Source organism: Varanus komodoensis, unplaced genomic scaffold (genome assembly GCF_004798865.1).
Source record: "Varanus komodoensis strain SLA01 unplaced genomic scaffold, ASM479886v1 scaffold1, whole genome shotgun sequence".
Lineage (NCBI taxonomy): Eukaryota > Metazoa > Chordata > Lepidosauria > Squamata > Varanidae > Varanus > Varanus komodoensis.
The window spans coordinates 48076972-48093278 of record NW_025335268.1 but is presented as its reverse complement, the minus strand read 5'-3'; the positions used below and the strand labels follow the sequence as shown (position 1 = coordinate 48093278).

The 16307-nt window shown below is 41.6% G+C and overlaps 1 protein-coding gene across 1 annotated transcript; it reads right to left on the bottom strand.

Moving 5' to 3' along the window:
• Window positions 1-638: 638 nt before the first annotated feature.
• SAMD3 (sterile alpha motif domain containing 3) lies at window positions 639-13897 on the bottom strand. Its single transcript, XM_044419382.1, has 10 exons — window positions 13819-13897; window positions 12842-13022; window positions 11170-11268; window positions 10036-10221; window positions 8206-8290; window positions 7114-7263; window positions 3944-4153; window positions 3026-3197; window positions 1997-2079; window positions 639-923 (listed from the first exon to the last, which is right to left on the bottom strand). The coding sequence occupies exons 1-10, from the start codon at window positions 13895-13897 to the stop codon at window positions 639-641; spliced, it is 1530 nt and encodes a 509-aa protein (XP_044275317.1).
• Window positions 13898-16307: the final 2410 nt, after the last annotated feature.

Below are 16307 nucleotides of genomic sequence, written 5' to 3'. Positions count from 1 at the left end.
CTGCTATCCAAAGGGCAAAGGATTGTTCCATGCAGCACACTTGTTAACTAAAGAGAACCTCATTTTCTCTCTGACTTTTCGGGGGGGATTTACAGGGTTTGGGTACAATTTTCCCACTTCCATCTGTTCTGTAAATTTCTTTAGTTGTGTCAAGGTGGAATGTGCAACAATCAAGTATTTATTCATTGGATGCAAAGCCAGCAGCTTTAGAAATGAAGGTGCATTTGACTGTTGGGTAAGAAAGGTCTCAAAACCAATTGCACTACATTTTAATGAATGTTTCTGTGTACAACCAAGGGGATCCATAAAAAGTTGTGAAAATAAAGGGGCAGGACATTAATTGAAAAGGCCAAAACATTTATATTATACACAATTCACATCACTCTGCATATTTGAATACCATCAAAGCTTGGTAATATGTATGATCCTGTGGGGAATTGTACTTAGGAATCTTTTTTAACCCCAAAGATTAATATGGAAACCCTTGCTCATCATTCCTTTACAAAGTTTTATTTTTTAAGAAATAAATCCATTCAGGGATATGAATATTGTGCATTACAGAAATCAATCAAAATAATGTCAGATAATTCAGGGATTGCTCCCAGCAAGATAATGCCCTCCCAAAGTCATACTGAACATTATTTAATGTCAGTACATTCACATTTTTCCATTGTCTTGGTTTTTACTGAAAGCAACGGCAGAACTTTCACTTCAAAGACGAGAGACTTCAAAAAGTTAAGTGTATTGTGCAGCCCTTGGGGGAATGGAATGCCAAAGACATGATAAGAAGCCAGCAGAGCAGCCAGGGCCATGGCACAATCATCCAGCTGAGCGAGTTTCTCTTTCTCCATGTACAGGGAACACTCACACACATTTATATTAAATGGGTATTTCACTTCTAGTACTGGTGTCGACACTTTCACCTAGCATAGGAAAATAGACAAGTTGATCTTTCCCCTGGCTTGGCAGAAGAAAGACAAGTTTCTCCACTTGGAATAGTATCTCTAGAATTTGCCAAAGAGAACTTAAAAGTATCATTCAAACCTCTGCAAAGAACTGTTTGGCTAGAATTCACAGCACCAAATACCCAATCGCTTTTTGTTTCATGTTTTTTATCTAGATTGTGAGTCTGCAGGCAAGGACCTATGCTTTGCATCCAGTGGCTTCTCTCCTTGCAGGGCATTCCCTAAGCAAAGTTCTGCTCAGAGTGCTCCTGCTAGCAGAAATGTGTGGCGGAAATTATTCCAGCCCTGCCCTCTGCATCGCACAGCACTATCTTCCCTAGCATTCTAGAGGATCCATCAACCAGCCAGAACATTAGTGGGGTCATCAACAAAGATCATCAGCTCCCTTCAGTCAACAGGATTCCTTCACTGGCTCAGAAATCTGAAGAAGCACCTTTATCTATAGAAGCACCTTTGACTCATTCGTGTTGCCTTCTACAATGTAGTGGCCTCTCTAAATAATGATTGTGCATAGTGTGCTTAGGCATGATAGGAAGCTATTGGGAACAGCTGAGTCTGACTCCATAATTAAAGATCAGAAGCAGAGTTTAGGGAAAACTCATTTTACTGGCATTTGTCAGTAATCAAAAGACTAGAGTTCAAGGTGAGAAAAGGGATGGTAGACAGGAATGTTTCAGAAAAGTGGAAGATCCATATTTTTACAGTGATTTTGCAACCTTGGTTAATTGACTTTTTGAAGGCATTGCAATGTGTTGTTAGAATGGTACATTTTTAAAAAATTGGTCTCTAGGTTAGCCCCCATACATATATAACACATATAAGTTATAGCCTACCATTTTCCCTCTTTCATGTTCTTCTCCAATTTATCCTCACAGAAACCCTGTCAGGTAGGCTGTGCTGAAAGCCAATGTCCAGCTGAGAAGCCAGTGAGACTCATTGCCAAGTGGCAACCTGAACCTAGATTTCCTGAGTCCTAATCCCACACTCTAATCACTACACAACACTGCTTTTCTCATTAACTGTCTACATACCTCATCATTCACAGTAACAAACAAAGAGGAATCTTCTCCAAAAACAACTGGTAAGAGTAAACATGTGGCTGTTATCTTCATACCTGGCAAAAGTGAAGAAAAGTTTCAAGTATCAATTAAAACAAGAAGAGTGAAAATTTCTATCAGCAATATTGTAAGGTATTCAGTATCTCTATTTGGATATTTTCCCTGCTTTTGACAATCTTACATGTCAGGATTTTTTTCACACATTAATCACTTCTATAAGAACCCTTCAGTATTTCAAGGATGATTGATAAACCCTCATTAACTAATAAACCATTTAGATTCAACTTTTTAAGAACCTCAAGAATGCTCAGTTGGGACTGTAATTTTATTAATTTTTCTTGGTGGTGGTCTGCAAGTTCACTTTTTTTTCTGGTCAACAAACTTCTCTGTTTCAGTTTTCAAAGAAGCAGCAAATCGAAGCAGGTTACATATATGGAAATTTGCCTGTTAACTAATTTTTGCACCATTTGGAAGGACGAAGGGGTGTGGGGGTATGCAAAAGTCAGAACCTCTGAAAATATTGAGTGGGGCAGGGTAGCCAAATGAATAACTGCACCAAAAGGCAGAATGGGGTGGTTATTTTCTCCCTAGCAATCTTGCTTTTAAATGTTAAACTTACATTTCTCAGTTTCCCGTACCTTTTCACCACTTCCTGAGTCTCTCACTATTCCATAAAGGGGAGATACTAGCTCTCGTGCCCCTTTTCATGACTTGGAAAGGGGGAAAAGTAGCAATTGGAGTGGGAAGGGGGACTGGGACAATGAGACAGCCATATTCTGCCACAAAGTCCCCTGGGGTACCTACTGGGGCCAGCTGGAGGACTGAAGGCGAAGGATGGGAAGAGCAACTCAAGTCCGACCTTCTGTTGGGCATACTGATCAATCTTCTACAAAAGCTCATGCCTTGTGGCTTATGCACAGGGTGACTTAGCATGATGTGTGAACCCAACCAGAACTGTGCCTGCTTACTATTTAAAAACCAGATATCATGGTTTATACCAACATTTCTGAATATCCTCTTCCATGTGTTGTTTCAGACTTCTTTGCAGAACAACATTAACCGGACTGTTCTTCACCAGGTTCGAAGTCAGTATGTGCTCTGAATAGGCCTCCAAAATATCAACTGTTTTCTTATAAATATCCCTGTGTGTTAGGAACTGAAACTCTCTAAAAAGCTACAGCAGGAAAACAGAGCATAATTTAGCCAGCTGAAAATGCATTAATGTGCAATGTTAAAAAGTGAATGTTCTGTTCAAGCCTGCTTTCTAAAGCATCGTCCCGACTCCAAGGTTTGGCTTGAGACAAGGGAGCCATAGGAAACGTCACCTGTGTGGCTCCACCACTGGGATGCCACATCATGCCACTGGAACTCTCTCCAGAAGCTGGCAGGAGGTTTTCTCAAAGTAGGTGTTCCACAGGTGTTCAAGGGAATGCAGGGCACAGACATGGATAACCAAAGCCCAGCACACCCACAGAAATGGCTGATCCTTATGTGTATCTGGAATAGCTAACTCACTTCTATGGTTGTCGGTTAGAGCCACCCCTTACCTCCTACTGACCATGATAAAACATGGTCCCTTCCCTTCCCTTCCCTTCCCTTCCCTTCCCTTCCCTTCCCTTCCCTTCCCTTCCGAGTACTTTATGACTCTGCTGTGCAAACTCCCTGTGCTACTGGCATTATGGGATGTAAGATTGGCTACATTTGGCATCATAGGGAAAGATTCATCCACGGAGAGTTAATAAAGAAATGTGTGAGAAAGCTTTCTTTACTATAGCATCATGCTATAGTAAATCAGGATCAGGATATGATTTACTGCCAAAACTCCTAGAAAAGTTGTATAACAGCTACAAACATGGAGACACATATGTATAACTAGTTACATTATGCAATACCAGACATTACTAAGAAAACACCCATTACCTGGTATGGACATCTTAAGAATGGGAACAGCCTCAAAACATCTTTCAAAGGCATCCTGCTATTTATCATCTTTCTTCTTATTTCTAAAGTTTTGGACATCCTTTTATCCACCTCTGCCCAATTTCTCTCAGTTTTCATATATTCTTCCTTAAACCAGTTGATATGTTCTGTTACTGCAGTGTCAAGTCCTTCACTGTAAATATTCTCTACCTGTCGAAATAGTCAGGCATTGCCTATAACGCAGGGTGCATTTTTCCCTCTCTCTCTCTCTCTCTCTCTCTCTCCCCCTCTGTGTGTGTGTGTGTGTGTGTGTGTGTGTGTGTGTGTGTGTGTGAGAGAGAGAGAGAGAGAGAGAGAGAGAGAGAGAGAGAGAGAGAGAGAGCGCTGTTTACCCCTCCCTCATCTTCTCTTGCTTGTTGCTCTTTGCTTTCCATTAGTTACTATGGGAATAGAAATAAGTACACCACCTACAGAGCTAGCATACACTGCTCCCCAGCTGGCGCCATTTAAAAGAGGAGACAGCTTTGGATCTGGTGGATTCAAGCTATTGTCCCTTGGACACTGTAGGATTGCATCCCAAGGACACAATCCCAAGAGGAGATGTCCATGACCCTGCACACTCCGTAGTTTAGAGGCATCCTATGAAGGGCAGTCAAAGCAGTGCAAAGGCCAATTGTTGCTGGCTATGGTGCTTCAGAGCAGGGCAGAAAGAGGCTGAAGTGCCACGAGGATTCCTGCATCTCAGTGGGCAGCTGTCTAATCCTCCCTCTCCCCAGAATGCCCACTAAATCCTTTCTTGGAGGTTGCTTGTCATGCTGGCTGCAGAGGAGGATGGTGCGTGGTCCCCAGTCTACAGCTGGAGCTCTTTTCTGATGATATGTTAGATATGAGACTCCAAAATAACCATATGACACCCATATGTCTAGGCTTCATGGAATTGATCTGTTACTCATCTATGGGATTTTGGTAAAAGATTTACAAGTGTGTGTTATTTCTCAAAGATCCCCATGCATTGCAATTTTTAAAAGGTCTCCTAAGGTTTTAAACAAAGTATTAAAGATCTCTATCAAGCTGGGTCATATCCTCACAATTTTTCAAATTATGCTACTATCCAAATGAAATATCTGGCCACTCATTAAAAAGTTATTTTCTTTCTAACAGTCACTGGCAATGGCATTTTGATTTCTTACACAAAATAAAGGCAGCCTTATGTTTGCGTGCATACTTTCTATCCACAATTATCAATAAGATGTGCTACAAAAATGGAAACCTGAGGTACATTCAAGTGGAAAAAAGTACTCCTTGTTTATTTTCCAGACTAAAAATGTATTCATTTCTGTCAAATTTCGTGTATTTATTTTGCAGTTCAACTAAAAAAATATGGGGAAAGAACCCACCTTCAAACCTCTTATAGTCACCACAATTAAGTAATTTAAATGTTGATCTTCAAGAAGAGTTGGTAATTCTAAATTGGTAAGAGGCTTATTATAGTGTTACTAAATATAATCTCACCAGTAACTATAGGATAATAGAACTAGCAATTATTGTGAGTAGTTGATAATCAGAATTAGCATGTGGAAAAAATGGGATTGAGGTTTTTTTTTTTAGGCTAACTAATGTATAAGTACATAAATGTTTGAGCTGAATATCTCCGGATGCAGTGCGATCAATTAATCAATCAAATGCACTGGGGGTAGCATGTCGAGGAAAGAAAATTTGAGACCTTCCAGTTCAATTATAGACATAACTACATGAATTAACCCTTGATAATTAAAAGGCATGTGGACAAAGAACATGAATGCAGGGGCAAAAGTCTGCATTTCCTGCCTTTTTAAGCATCGGCTTTTTCAAGAATCCTAGGCTCCAATGTTTTTGGTGTTCCTTCTCGTATTCAGTTCCACTGCAATATTTGCTGCAGGCATTTTTAGAGTAAACCCTTACAGGGTGGCATACTACTGGATTTAAAACCATAAAGTTAATAAAATAATAAAAGCAATGATTAATCCAATAGTAAGATCAGAAGACATGTAATTTATCTTCATGCATACTAAAGTGGAGAACCTTGGATAGGAAGTTCATAAATAGTAACCAACTCTATCAGAAAATGTTTAACAGAGTGTAGGACAACAGAGAACAAAATTTCCTTAATACTTTCTCTATGCAGAGGTCACTATAATCAAAGATTGTTGATAATTCTAAACACATGGACCAGATTCAGACAACACAATAACCCACACTCCAGGGTTGAATATAGGTTGAGTGGGGCTGACATTCAGCTGGGCCCTTGTTGGAACATGACTTATCATGTTGTCTGAACCCACCTGCATTAACAAGCCATGGCTTAGTAGCCATGTACAACCCATCCAGAGAACCCATGATTTGATATTGAGTTATGAGCTGCAGGTTAATCACCAAAAGTTTTAGACAATGCTTTGCAACAACAAAGCATAGTTCAGTGACAACCCACACTCAACCTCTACTCAGCCACTGAATGTGAGTTATCATGTTGTCTAAACCCAATCATTAGCTTGGAAATATATGGGAAGAAAGTTTCCTGCCTCTTCCTGTTCCCCTAGAAGCTATCCAGAGGGTCAGGGGGCCTTCAATAAATGTTGAATTGAGTGTGTGGGTCTTCTGAGGGAGAAGAGAATTACTCCAAACTGGGCATAAGGAAGATAAATTACACTTTTAAAAGTTCATAGAAAGAATGTTCTTACGCTCCTTCTCTATCATCACCATGCTTGGCAGCACATTATTCAAGAAAACTGCATCTTTGGAACTATTATAGAAGAGGTTTTTGGGTTTTGGTGGTTTGTTTTGTTTTTAAGAAAGGCAGACAGCTGAAGGAGAATGGCGAGCAAGGGAAACTTTCCTTCTATAATCTTCCATTATCACCACAATCATGTGCATTTCTATGGGAAGTGAGCTCCACAGAGTTCAGTAATGGACTCCCACTGGAAAGAAGGCACAGATCATCACATTGTTCTCCATTGGAAGGGCTTGTACCACCAGAGAGAGCTCGAGCGAGGAAAGCCCAATTGTGGCATTCCGCCCTCTTTTCAAGTGTATTTGACAAGAACCTATCTAACCCATTTTGATATTCTCTAATCCTCACCCCTCATCCAATCCCATCAGTTCATGATCTGATTTCTTACTTTTGTGTGGCCTGCTTTGATTTCCTCACAGCTATTTTCAGGAGATTTTCTGGTCTGTCCTCGCCTGTGTCCAAACTTGCATTTATTTCTCACCACCTGCTCATCATCTTCTATTGGTCTCCGTACATACTTGAAACGGTCTTTAAGGGCTCGTTTCCATAGAAACTGCATTTTATTTTTTAAAAAAAAAGCCATTAGTGTCTTCCAAGAGTCTTATCTATTCACTCAGAGTATGTTATCGGCTATTCTCCTGCTGAGAGAGAAAGGAAACTTTGGTACATATTTCCAGCATTTTTCCCACAACCCAACTCTACCTTAAAGGAGCTTTTTGCTACACATACTGTTGAAAAAAACATGGAATGACTCCTTTGAAGAGACAGCAAGTCTCTTCTTTGCCTTTGCTTTAAATTAGTTTCACAGATGATAAAATCACATATGCAAGATCATGATGCTGTGCGTGTACCCCAGGCAATAAGTAAAAAGAATCAGTGCAGTTTCACACAGCCATGCAATCAATCTCATGATGTTTTAATTGCTGAGAAATGTGTGAAGTTACTGACCATTACAATTTGCTTTATATTTTTAGCCAACCCATTTCACATGTCCTGACTGAGTACTGGAAAACGGAGAGAAACCCCCAACTTATTGATGATCCATAGTTACCCAGGTTATTGAAACTTGGCTATAGGAGCCACTTGATTAGCATATATGAAGTTAATCCCCACTTATTGAGAGATATTGCCTTGGTAAGGAACAACTAAAAATCCTTAGTTAAATCCAAGAGAAGGCAGGCCATGATGTAAGATCACATTCATCTTCATGATGAACTCCTATTGGTCCTCTTCAGTCACATGAAACCAAACATGTGATGGGAGTTCTGGGGAGCCTGTATGAAGAAATCTGTTCTTCAAAGGGAACTAACTCCCACATGGAAAACAGTTTCTACTCTTAATTCATTATACTCTAGAACAGAAGCTGATGCCAGGTACACAAAATAAAAGAACAGTGTATATTTCAGAACAGTCTTCAAATAATCACATAAATTCGGTTACATATGCAAATAAATAACAATGTCCAACACAGGTCAGCATTCATTTTAATACTTACAAAGCCGCACCCACCCTCATCGAGAAAAGGGTATGCCTGTAAGAGTGCACTGACAACATCATTATATTGCTGAGTGGTGGGGTATCTGTGAACACAAGGCACGCGTGCAGGTTAGATTATTGCCGTGTTCCTGTGCAGTAACTGAGGACTTAAGTGGCAACAAGGAAAGGTAGCTCAACAGCACTCACAATGATTTTCATATCACAATGACTGGTCTTTTTATAGTCATACATCTGCCTCAAGCCAACTAGCAAACATATAAGCCTCTTGCCCTCCCCAGTCACTCACTTGGCCAGTTAGTGGCTCCGCCAACATGCCTAGATGCAAAACGAAGTAACCAGCACCCAGACAGAAGAAGGTTGTGCACTCCCAGGGGGTGAATGTGAAAAGAACGATATCTGAGCTAGAGACAGATGTTATTATTATTCATTGTTTTAATTATCATTTTAAAGAGCTCTCTCAGCACCCTGCATGCCCTTTCCATAAGACATATCTTCAGCTGTAGCTAGCTGACAGCTCTGCTAAGCTGCCGTTCACAGATTTGGTTTTGCATATACATAAAGGCAAGCCAATTGGCTTCAAAATTCAACATCAATCATGTGAGAGCCAATGTGGCATCATGGTTAGAGTGTCGGACTAGGGCTTGGGCAATCTGGGTTCTGGTCCCCATCTAGCTATGAAACTCACTGGGTGACTCTAGGCCAACTGCCACAGAGGGTGTTGTGAGGGTAAATAGAGTATTGGCGACAATGTCAGCCACTCTGGGTCCCTTGCGAGAAGAAGAAGGTGGGGCATAACTGTACTGCAGCAATGATTACAATATTTAGGAAAATGCCTGCAAACATACATGTCGGTTTTAGACAATATAATAACGTACGTTTCCACAGCAAAGCCCGCTTACAGAAACAATTAAATTGATTAAAACAATAGGTTAAATACAATTAATCATAACAATTACAGAAATGTTTCATTAAGAACAGCAGCCAACCCACCAGAGCCTTCTTTAATACAGTAGTCTTTGTGTCCCAGCAGAAGGGCAACACAGAGAAAGCAAACCTAGAAAACTCCCTTAGGTGGGAGTTCCACATCCTGAGAAGTCAACCAAAAATCCTTCTTTTGGGTTGCCACCAAACCTGCCTCTGGGGGACCTTCAGGCTGCACATCAGGAAGACCTTCCTGAGCTGTACAGCAATGGAAGCCATTATTGAGGGAGGCTGCTCTATTCTCCCTAGCCAGAACCACCAGCCAACCAGCATTGGATTTACCAGACCTAGGTTCCATCTAGAAATGTTAGGAATGATTGTTATGTTCCTTGCTCCTTCAGAACTTCTGACGAAGCAACTATCATTAAACAAGCCTCTGCCAGGATGACAGTGGTGGGTCTTAGGTCTTCACAGATGCATTGGCACCTCACAGAGGCCACCCAAAGCACCAAAGCATTACAGAACAACAGCAGTTATTTGCATGGTGTTTCTTTGAACTGGGATCAAAAGCAGGAGAATATTGAACTCCTGTTCTGCTTGTGAACATTCCCCAGCAGCTGGCTGGCCACTGTGTGAACAGAATGCTGGACCAGATTGGTTTGGAATCTGATTTAGTGAGGAATTTCTTACATTCTTAGATCAAAAGTAGCCCATAGCTGAATTCAAGTTGGGCTCCCCATGCTGTTACAAGCACTAGCACCCACCATTTTATTAATTATGCCTCGCGTCCAAGCATTCTTAAAACCAAAGTCCATAGCATGTGGAGATCAATTTATCATCCTTTTGTTAATTAACTCCATGCCATATTTCTCCCATGAGGCAGAATGCTAAAAGCCGTCTTACTTACAGTGATCCTTCAAGGTACTTTGTCATGTCAGCTTGCAAGAATTCAATTATCCTGATTCTCATACTGTGGTCAGGGCACTTCCTCTCTGCTAATATGCATTTGACATCATAAGGAAACTCAGGCAGTGTATATGAATTTGTCCATTGCAATGGTTTGTATCTTGTGAAAACATGTGTCATGTTTTTTCTGTCAAAAACAGTAGAGACAAATCTTACTTCTTTAAATTCTAACACATTTCCCTGTGGGTTTTTCCTAGTCCCATCATTACTTCATTATAAATTGCATCTTTGATAACCAGAAGCCCCTGAAATTGGTGGCATTTAAATATTTTTAAAGTCATTTTAGTTTACATGGTTTTGTAATTTATTCTGCTCTGCCATGCAGAGCGTAGACAGGAAGCCAGTTAAGCCCTCTGCACCCACTTTATCACCGGGGAAGACAATAATGCCAGGGAAGTCGAAGGTAGAAGAAGAAGAAGAAGACCAATTCTGTAAAGGAAGCCACAACCTTAAAAGTGCAAGAGTTGAGCAGGCCTGTCAAGGGCCGGGCATTTTGGAGGGCACTTATTCAGCGGGTTGCCATAAGTCGGAGACTTCATGCAACAATAATAATCCACTTTACGGATTCAGTGCATTGCCAAGCACCAGAGGGTCAAGATACACTCCAGTTCAGTAAAGCCAGTAGTCCCGCAGTAATACTCCTTGTTCATTTATTCTTTAGATGCAGATTCTCAACAGTCTCTACGTATAAAGATGTTGTTCCTCTATAATTATATCACTATCAGCTAAGGCATCTAAAATCCAAATAATGCAAGTACAAGATCACATATATTTTAATACTGGCAGTATTGTGTGCAATTTAGAAAAGCATACATTTTTCCAGGCACATTTTCCAAATATGAACAGCATGATGCATTTTTTTTTCCTTTCTTCATTTTTTGCAAATTGCACCCCAAACTTGATAATATATAGATTTCTAGCTGCAAATTGCAATTTGTCCTTAAAGTATGACTCTACCAATTTTTCCACCTATCTGTAATTGACAGTAAGTCTTTTTAGCACTATGGAAATATTCCTTTGATTGTACCTCAGGATAGAAACTTCTCTAAAATTGGCAGAATAGCCATAAACGTACTTTTGTTTGAGCACTCTTTGATCAATGGATCCATCCTCAGTGCTTTCATTAGGAGAGAAGCAATTCAGATGCCCTGTAGTTAGCTGAATACCAGCAGTCCTATAACAAATACAACAACAAATCAGTCATGGCTCACGGTACAGAAGAGACAGAAATTGCCTTGTTGAGCCAACAGATGAACTCAAAGTGGGCAAGTCTAATTTGCTTCAGTAGAAGCTATTGGGGTGGATATAGATTGAAGCACAAGTAACTGACTGACAGAAGCGGACTTCGCTTTTCAACACAGCATCCTCCACAGCCCTAGAAATGCTATTCAGAAAGCTGAGAAACCAGCTGAATTGGTGGAGCTGTGGTGTGTGCAGGGAAGGGCACCCCTGAAAATTGGATGGAGGCATCTTCTGTAAGTGAAATCTTCCATTCCCAGGAAGGCATATTCAGGGTCCGACCAATTCAGTACTTCCATGTCACAGCTACTCTGGCCAGGGAAAACTTTGCAGCAATGAACCGAAGAGTTGAGTCAGTTGCAGGCTATAGATATTTATGGCCACCTTGGGGCAGGTCTCTTTGTCACCAAAGCCAAACCAAATGTACCAGGAGCGATCCTCTCCCTCTGTCCTCCCTGTGAGATCCTGCTTATTCATCACACCAAATTCCCTATTAAGGAACACATTAGTGAAACCAACCGATCTTTGCAGAAAAGCACAAGTTTCATCAAGAAAAAGATGTCACGGCACTTACAGTAAGAATAGTTCTCTGAGAGCTCTCCAGATTGTTAAATCATCTTAACGTATCTGAATCATAAGACAATCATGGAACCTACAGGCTGCAATGCTTGTTGATATAAAATATGCCTAGCTTCTAGTTACTCTGTCCACATACCTCAGGGCAGCAATGGGCAGATCCCAGACTGGCAGGGTCTATTCTGTTTTTTTACTACAGTGCCAAGGTCTACCAAGTGAAGTGTGGTATGCTTAGAAATGAAGACTTCCAAGCCCAGACATTTGTTATGACTACCAAATCTAAATAGAGGTCATGGTCATCCACATTAAAAGCCACTCTTGCCCCCCCCCCCCCCGCTCCGCCACCCCTATAGGTTTTGCTCCCCCTCTCCCCAATTTTGGCAATATACTGCAGGGGTGGAAGAGAGATCTGTTTTCCTGATGATGCTACTGGGGAATCAGAAATCCTTATCCATTTAGTGCAATTTGTCGTGTGTGTTTAATTTCAGTCTTGAACTGCCCAAAAGGTCACATTTTGTGTCCTGAAAACAATTCTCTTTTACTTCCAAGCCCGGTAAGGTGTTCAGTGGTCAGGGAAAAGGATTCAGCAGATGCCCAGTGGCAATTGTTTCATTTCTGACCACTTTCAGGCCAGCTCAAGCACCACTCATTTTGGAAATTAAACATGCATGAGGCAAAACAATTCATCAGACTAAAATTGCACATTACAACTGTGCCTTATAAACATAGGAGAGATTTTGACTGGTTACCTTCATATTCAAGAACACCAAGTCATCAGCATTCATTCATACTCCGCTGAGCTTCCAAGTCCATGTTATTTGAACCATTAAGTAGGAATAAAAATTTATGAGATTGGAATTAAATCCAAGGACATTTCTGAGTGGGTTATATAAGGACTGTAGTTACGTCGGTTTATGTTTGCAGGGGCTTACCCGCTGGCTTCTCCTTGTGACTCAAAGAAGGGCGTTTCACATGTCCAAGCTGGCCCCTCCGTCTGTCGCTTGCATTTTTTAATCAGGTCCAGTAACACTGCCTGGTGCCCTATTTTCTTCACTAGCTGCTGTACCATCCTGTCATTAAGAGCCAAGAGAGCAGCCCCGCTCACTTCTTCCTCTAAGAGAAGAATCAAGGGATCGTTATATTTTGACTGCCTCCTGGGTGCAGGTAGGTTGATGTTTTGAAGGCAACTAGCAGTACCTGAGACATAAGCACCATTTCTGAAGCTACAAAAGAGAGGCTCTGTGTGAAAATGGGAGTGTGTAATCAGCTGGGCTACACACTAGCAACTGTGCCAGAGTATTGATGCTCTTAGGCAGCACTTCTTGGCTTGGTGGGTTCAGCAGGCAGCCCGTGCTTAATTGCTCTAGAGAGGAGCCGAGACTGGAGATCGGCTGAAGTCTTCTCTTCTACCCTAAGAACTCTTCTCTCCCTCCCCTTCTCAAGCAGCAGGTTGCGGTCACTTCATGGGATGAAAATATACCGTACACATGCCCAGAGCCACTCTCCCTGAACAATTCCTTCAAATGTTCAATGATAAACCCTGACATTAAAAAAACAGTTCAAAACTGAGTTTTGGATGAAATTAAGCCCTGGACTTAGTTCACATTCTTGTTTTAGAAATAGAATTAAAACTTTTCCTGGGCTGATTCCCCCTCCTCCAACAATGTCACAGCACTACTGTGTTATCAATAAGCAGGTAGGAAGAAAACATTTACTATCAAGGGAATACTTTAAAATAGAAACCTATATGACAAGCAATGCAATATACATAATACCTTTAGGGTTTGTAGAGTTTTAGCATACAATAGAATTTATTTCCCTAACTCCTTCCCTGAAGAAGGCTTATCCTTGTTCTGTTTAGCAAATCTAAATCACACTAAATCTAAATCACACGCTAAAATTGCCTTACCACGAAATTTAGGAACCAGGTCCCCTAAGTTTTTCTGCAGCAACCAGTTGCAGACTTGATCAACTGACCAACTTTCCATCTTCAAATGCTGTGACGGTAAATCCCACTACAGAGTTTAAAGATAATCTCAGAGTTAGTCCTCCTTTGCCCCAAAGACCCACATAGCCAGTATTCTTTGCAGAAAACCTCCACACTCCAACTTGATCACCCTGGTTCCACTATAAACTATGTTGCACACACCATTCCTGCCTACTCTGAGCCGCCAGTTTTATAATGCCTTTTTCACCTGCACTTAGTATTCCAGTCTTGTTTTCCTCTGTTCTGAACAAGCAGCTTCTTTCTTTATAACACAGAAACGCTCCCAGATCCCACACCATTAACACCCAGGTTTCCACACAGATATGAGAAAGGTGTGAAATTCACCACCACTATGTTCATCAGGAAATGGCTGACATTTTACAGAAAGAGGGTGATGATGGGGGAATAAAAACCATGCAGGGGTCTCAGATGTACAGTTACAGCAAACGGAACACATTAACTCACTCTGCTCCATGAAGAAACTAGTCAAGGGAATACTTCAGTCCAAGGAGAGCAATAACTAAAAGAGAGAAAATGCAGAAAGTTGCACTCCACTTTTGTCAATTCACCTTCACTAACACGGTGAAGTTCAAGCTATTCCTAGGAACTGCATTTTTAAGCAGACTGTTCACTGGGTCTGGTCCTATTGAACTAGCTTGTAAGAGATACTTGGAACAGACTTTGTCTAGTTTTAACTCTCTGCACTCAGCATTTGTTTTCCATTTAATATATTGTCCCCGCTATCCCGAAAGGCTCTCTGGGCAGTTTATGAAGTTAAAACAAATAAGCAAAGATAAAAATAACAATATCGCAGTAAAAACAGTACTTGAGGGCTGCTAAACAAGGGTTTGTTCTTGGAGGTTGCTCTGCGGCAGGAATGGCCACTGGCATTCATGAGCAGGTTTTTTGATGTTCTTGGTGTTCTTCCTTTCTTTAGCACAACTTTCAACCTTTTATGCAAGCAGAAATGGTGAAAGAGGTTTGCAAGTTTCATGAATAACTTACTGGTCACCTTCGTCCAGAACAACTGTTGTGGTTTGTTCTAGAGGAGAACAAGGCTTTCTTCTCCTCCCTCTCCTCACAGATTGTGATGCCAGTGCCCTAAGTCTATCTGAAGCTGGTTCCAAGAGGAGTGCAGCCTTCAAGGATGGGCAACATGCAGCCTCCCATACATTTTGGCCTACAGTTTCCTCAGCCCGAGCTAGCCTACCTAGTGATGATGGTCCATGTCCCATAAATTGGAGTCCCATAAATTGTCACCCCTTTGCCTGCATGGTCAGTAAGCCAGAACCCTGGACAAGGAACAGCAGGTGCTTGCAGCTGAGCTCAAGTCAGAACCAGAACTGAGGTTAGATAAACTGAGAGCACCCCTCCAGAGCACCAAAGACCTGTCCAGAGCACTGAGAATTCAGCCCACAACAGGAGTTCAGATAGCTATTTTGACTGCAGATGCTCCCCTGCAACTTTAGTTAAAGGATTCCAGAATGCCTCCGGGACTTTCGATCGAGAACTGACCCAGACAGCAGAAGCAGTGGGGTTCCGATGATTCACTACATAGGGATCAAGGAGGGAGTGTACAAATGGCGAAGGAAACAGTCTGGTTCAGAGGTAACACTAAACCATGGTTTAGTCCAGGCTTGGGGAACCAAATCCAGCCCACCTAAGGTCCCACCTAGTCAACTGGGATTCCTTAAATTGCCATGCCCCCATCCTTGTCCCCCTTTTCCTCCACGATCTTCCCTCCAAGATCACCAATAGTACACCAATTGCTTGGTGGCTTCCTGGCATTTCCTCAGGTACTTGTCGTCCATTTGTTTTTCATTCATTTCACCGTCATCCCATGTCCCCCATCGCTTGTCCCCAGCCATGCTGGAATGCTGCCTCACGAGTGGCTCTGAAATAGAATTTGGCACTCCTGCTGAATGAGGCTCCCCACTGCTGGTGCAGCACTGTGTGAATGAGCCTGGGTGAGCTGCAGCTTGATCTTGGTTTGTTTCAATACATCATAGTTTCAATTACCTGCAGTTCCCTGTTTGGATGCAATGACAACCCGTGGCTAGTTTAAACCATGAAATGGCTACTTCCCACTCCGCCTTGCAACCACACCCGGGGTGAAGTACAAAGAGAGGATATATGAGCCAAATCTCATTCAGGCTCGTCTGCATATCTAAACTATGGTTTGGCATTGCATCTGAATCAGACTCGTGAGGTTGTAGTTTAGCTCAGTGCCTCAGATAGACAAGCAGACCTTAACATGTGTAGGCACAGCAATGGTTTCTCATATCCTCACAAATGAACTGATGTAGTGAAGAACTGATGAAATACTTCAAATTCTTGGGTAGAAATCATAACTGAGCTGATCCCCACTTTACACATTCTTTCATATTTCTACATATTCTGCCCCCTGGAAT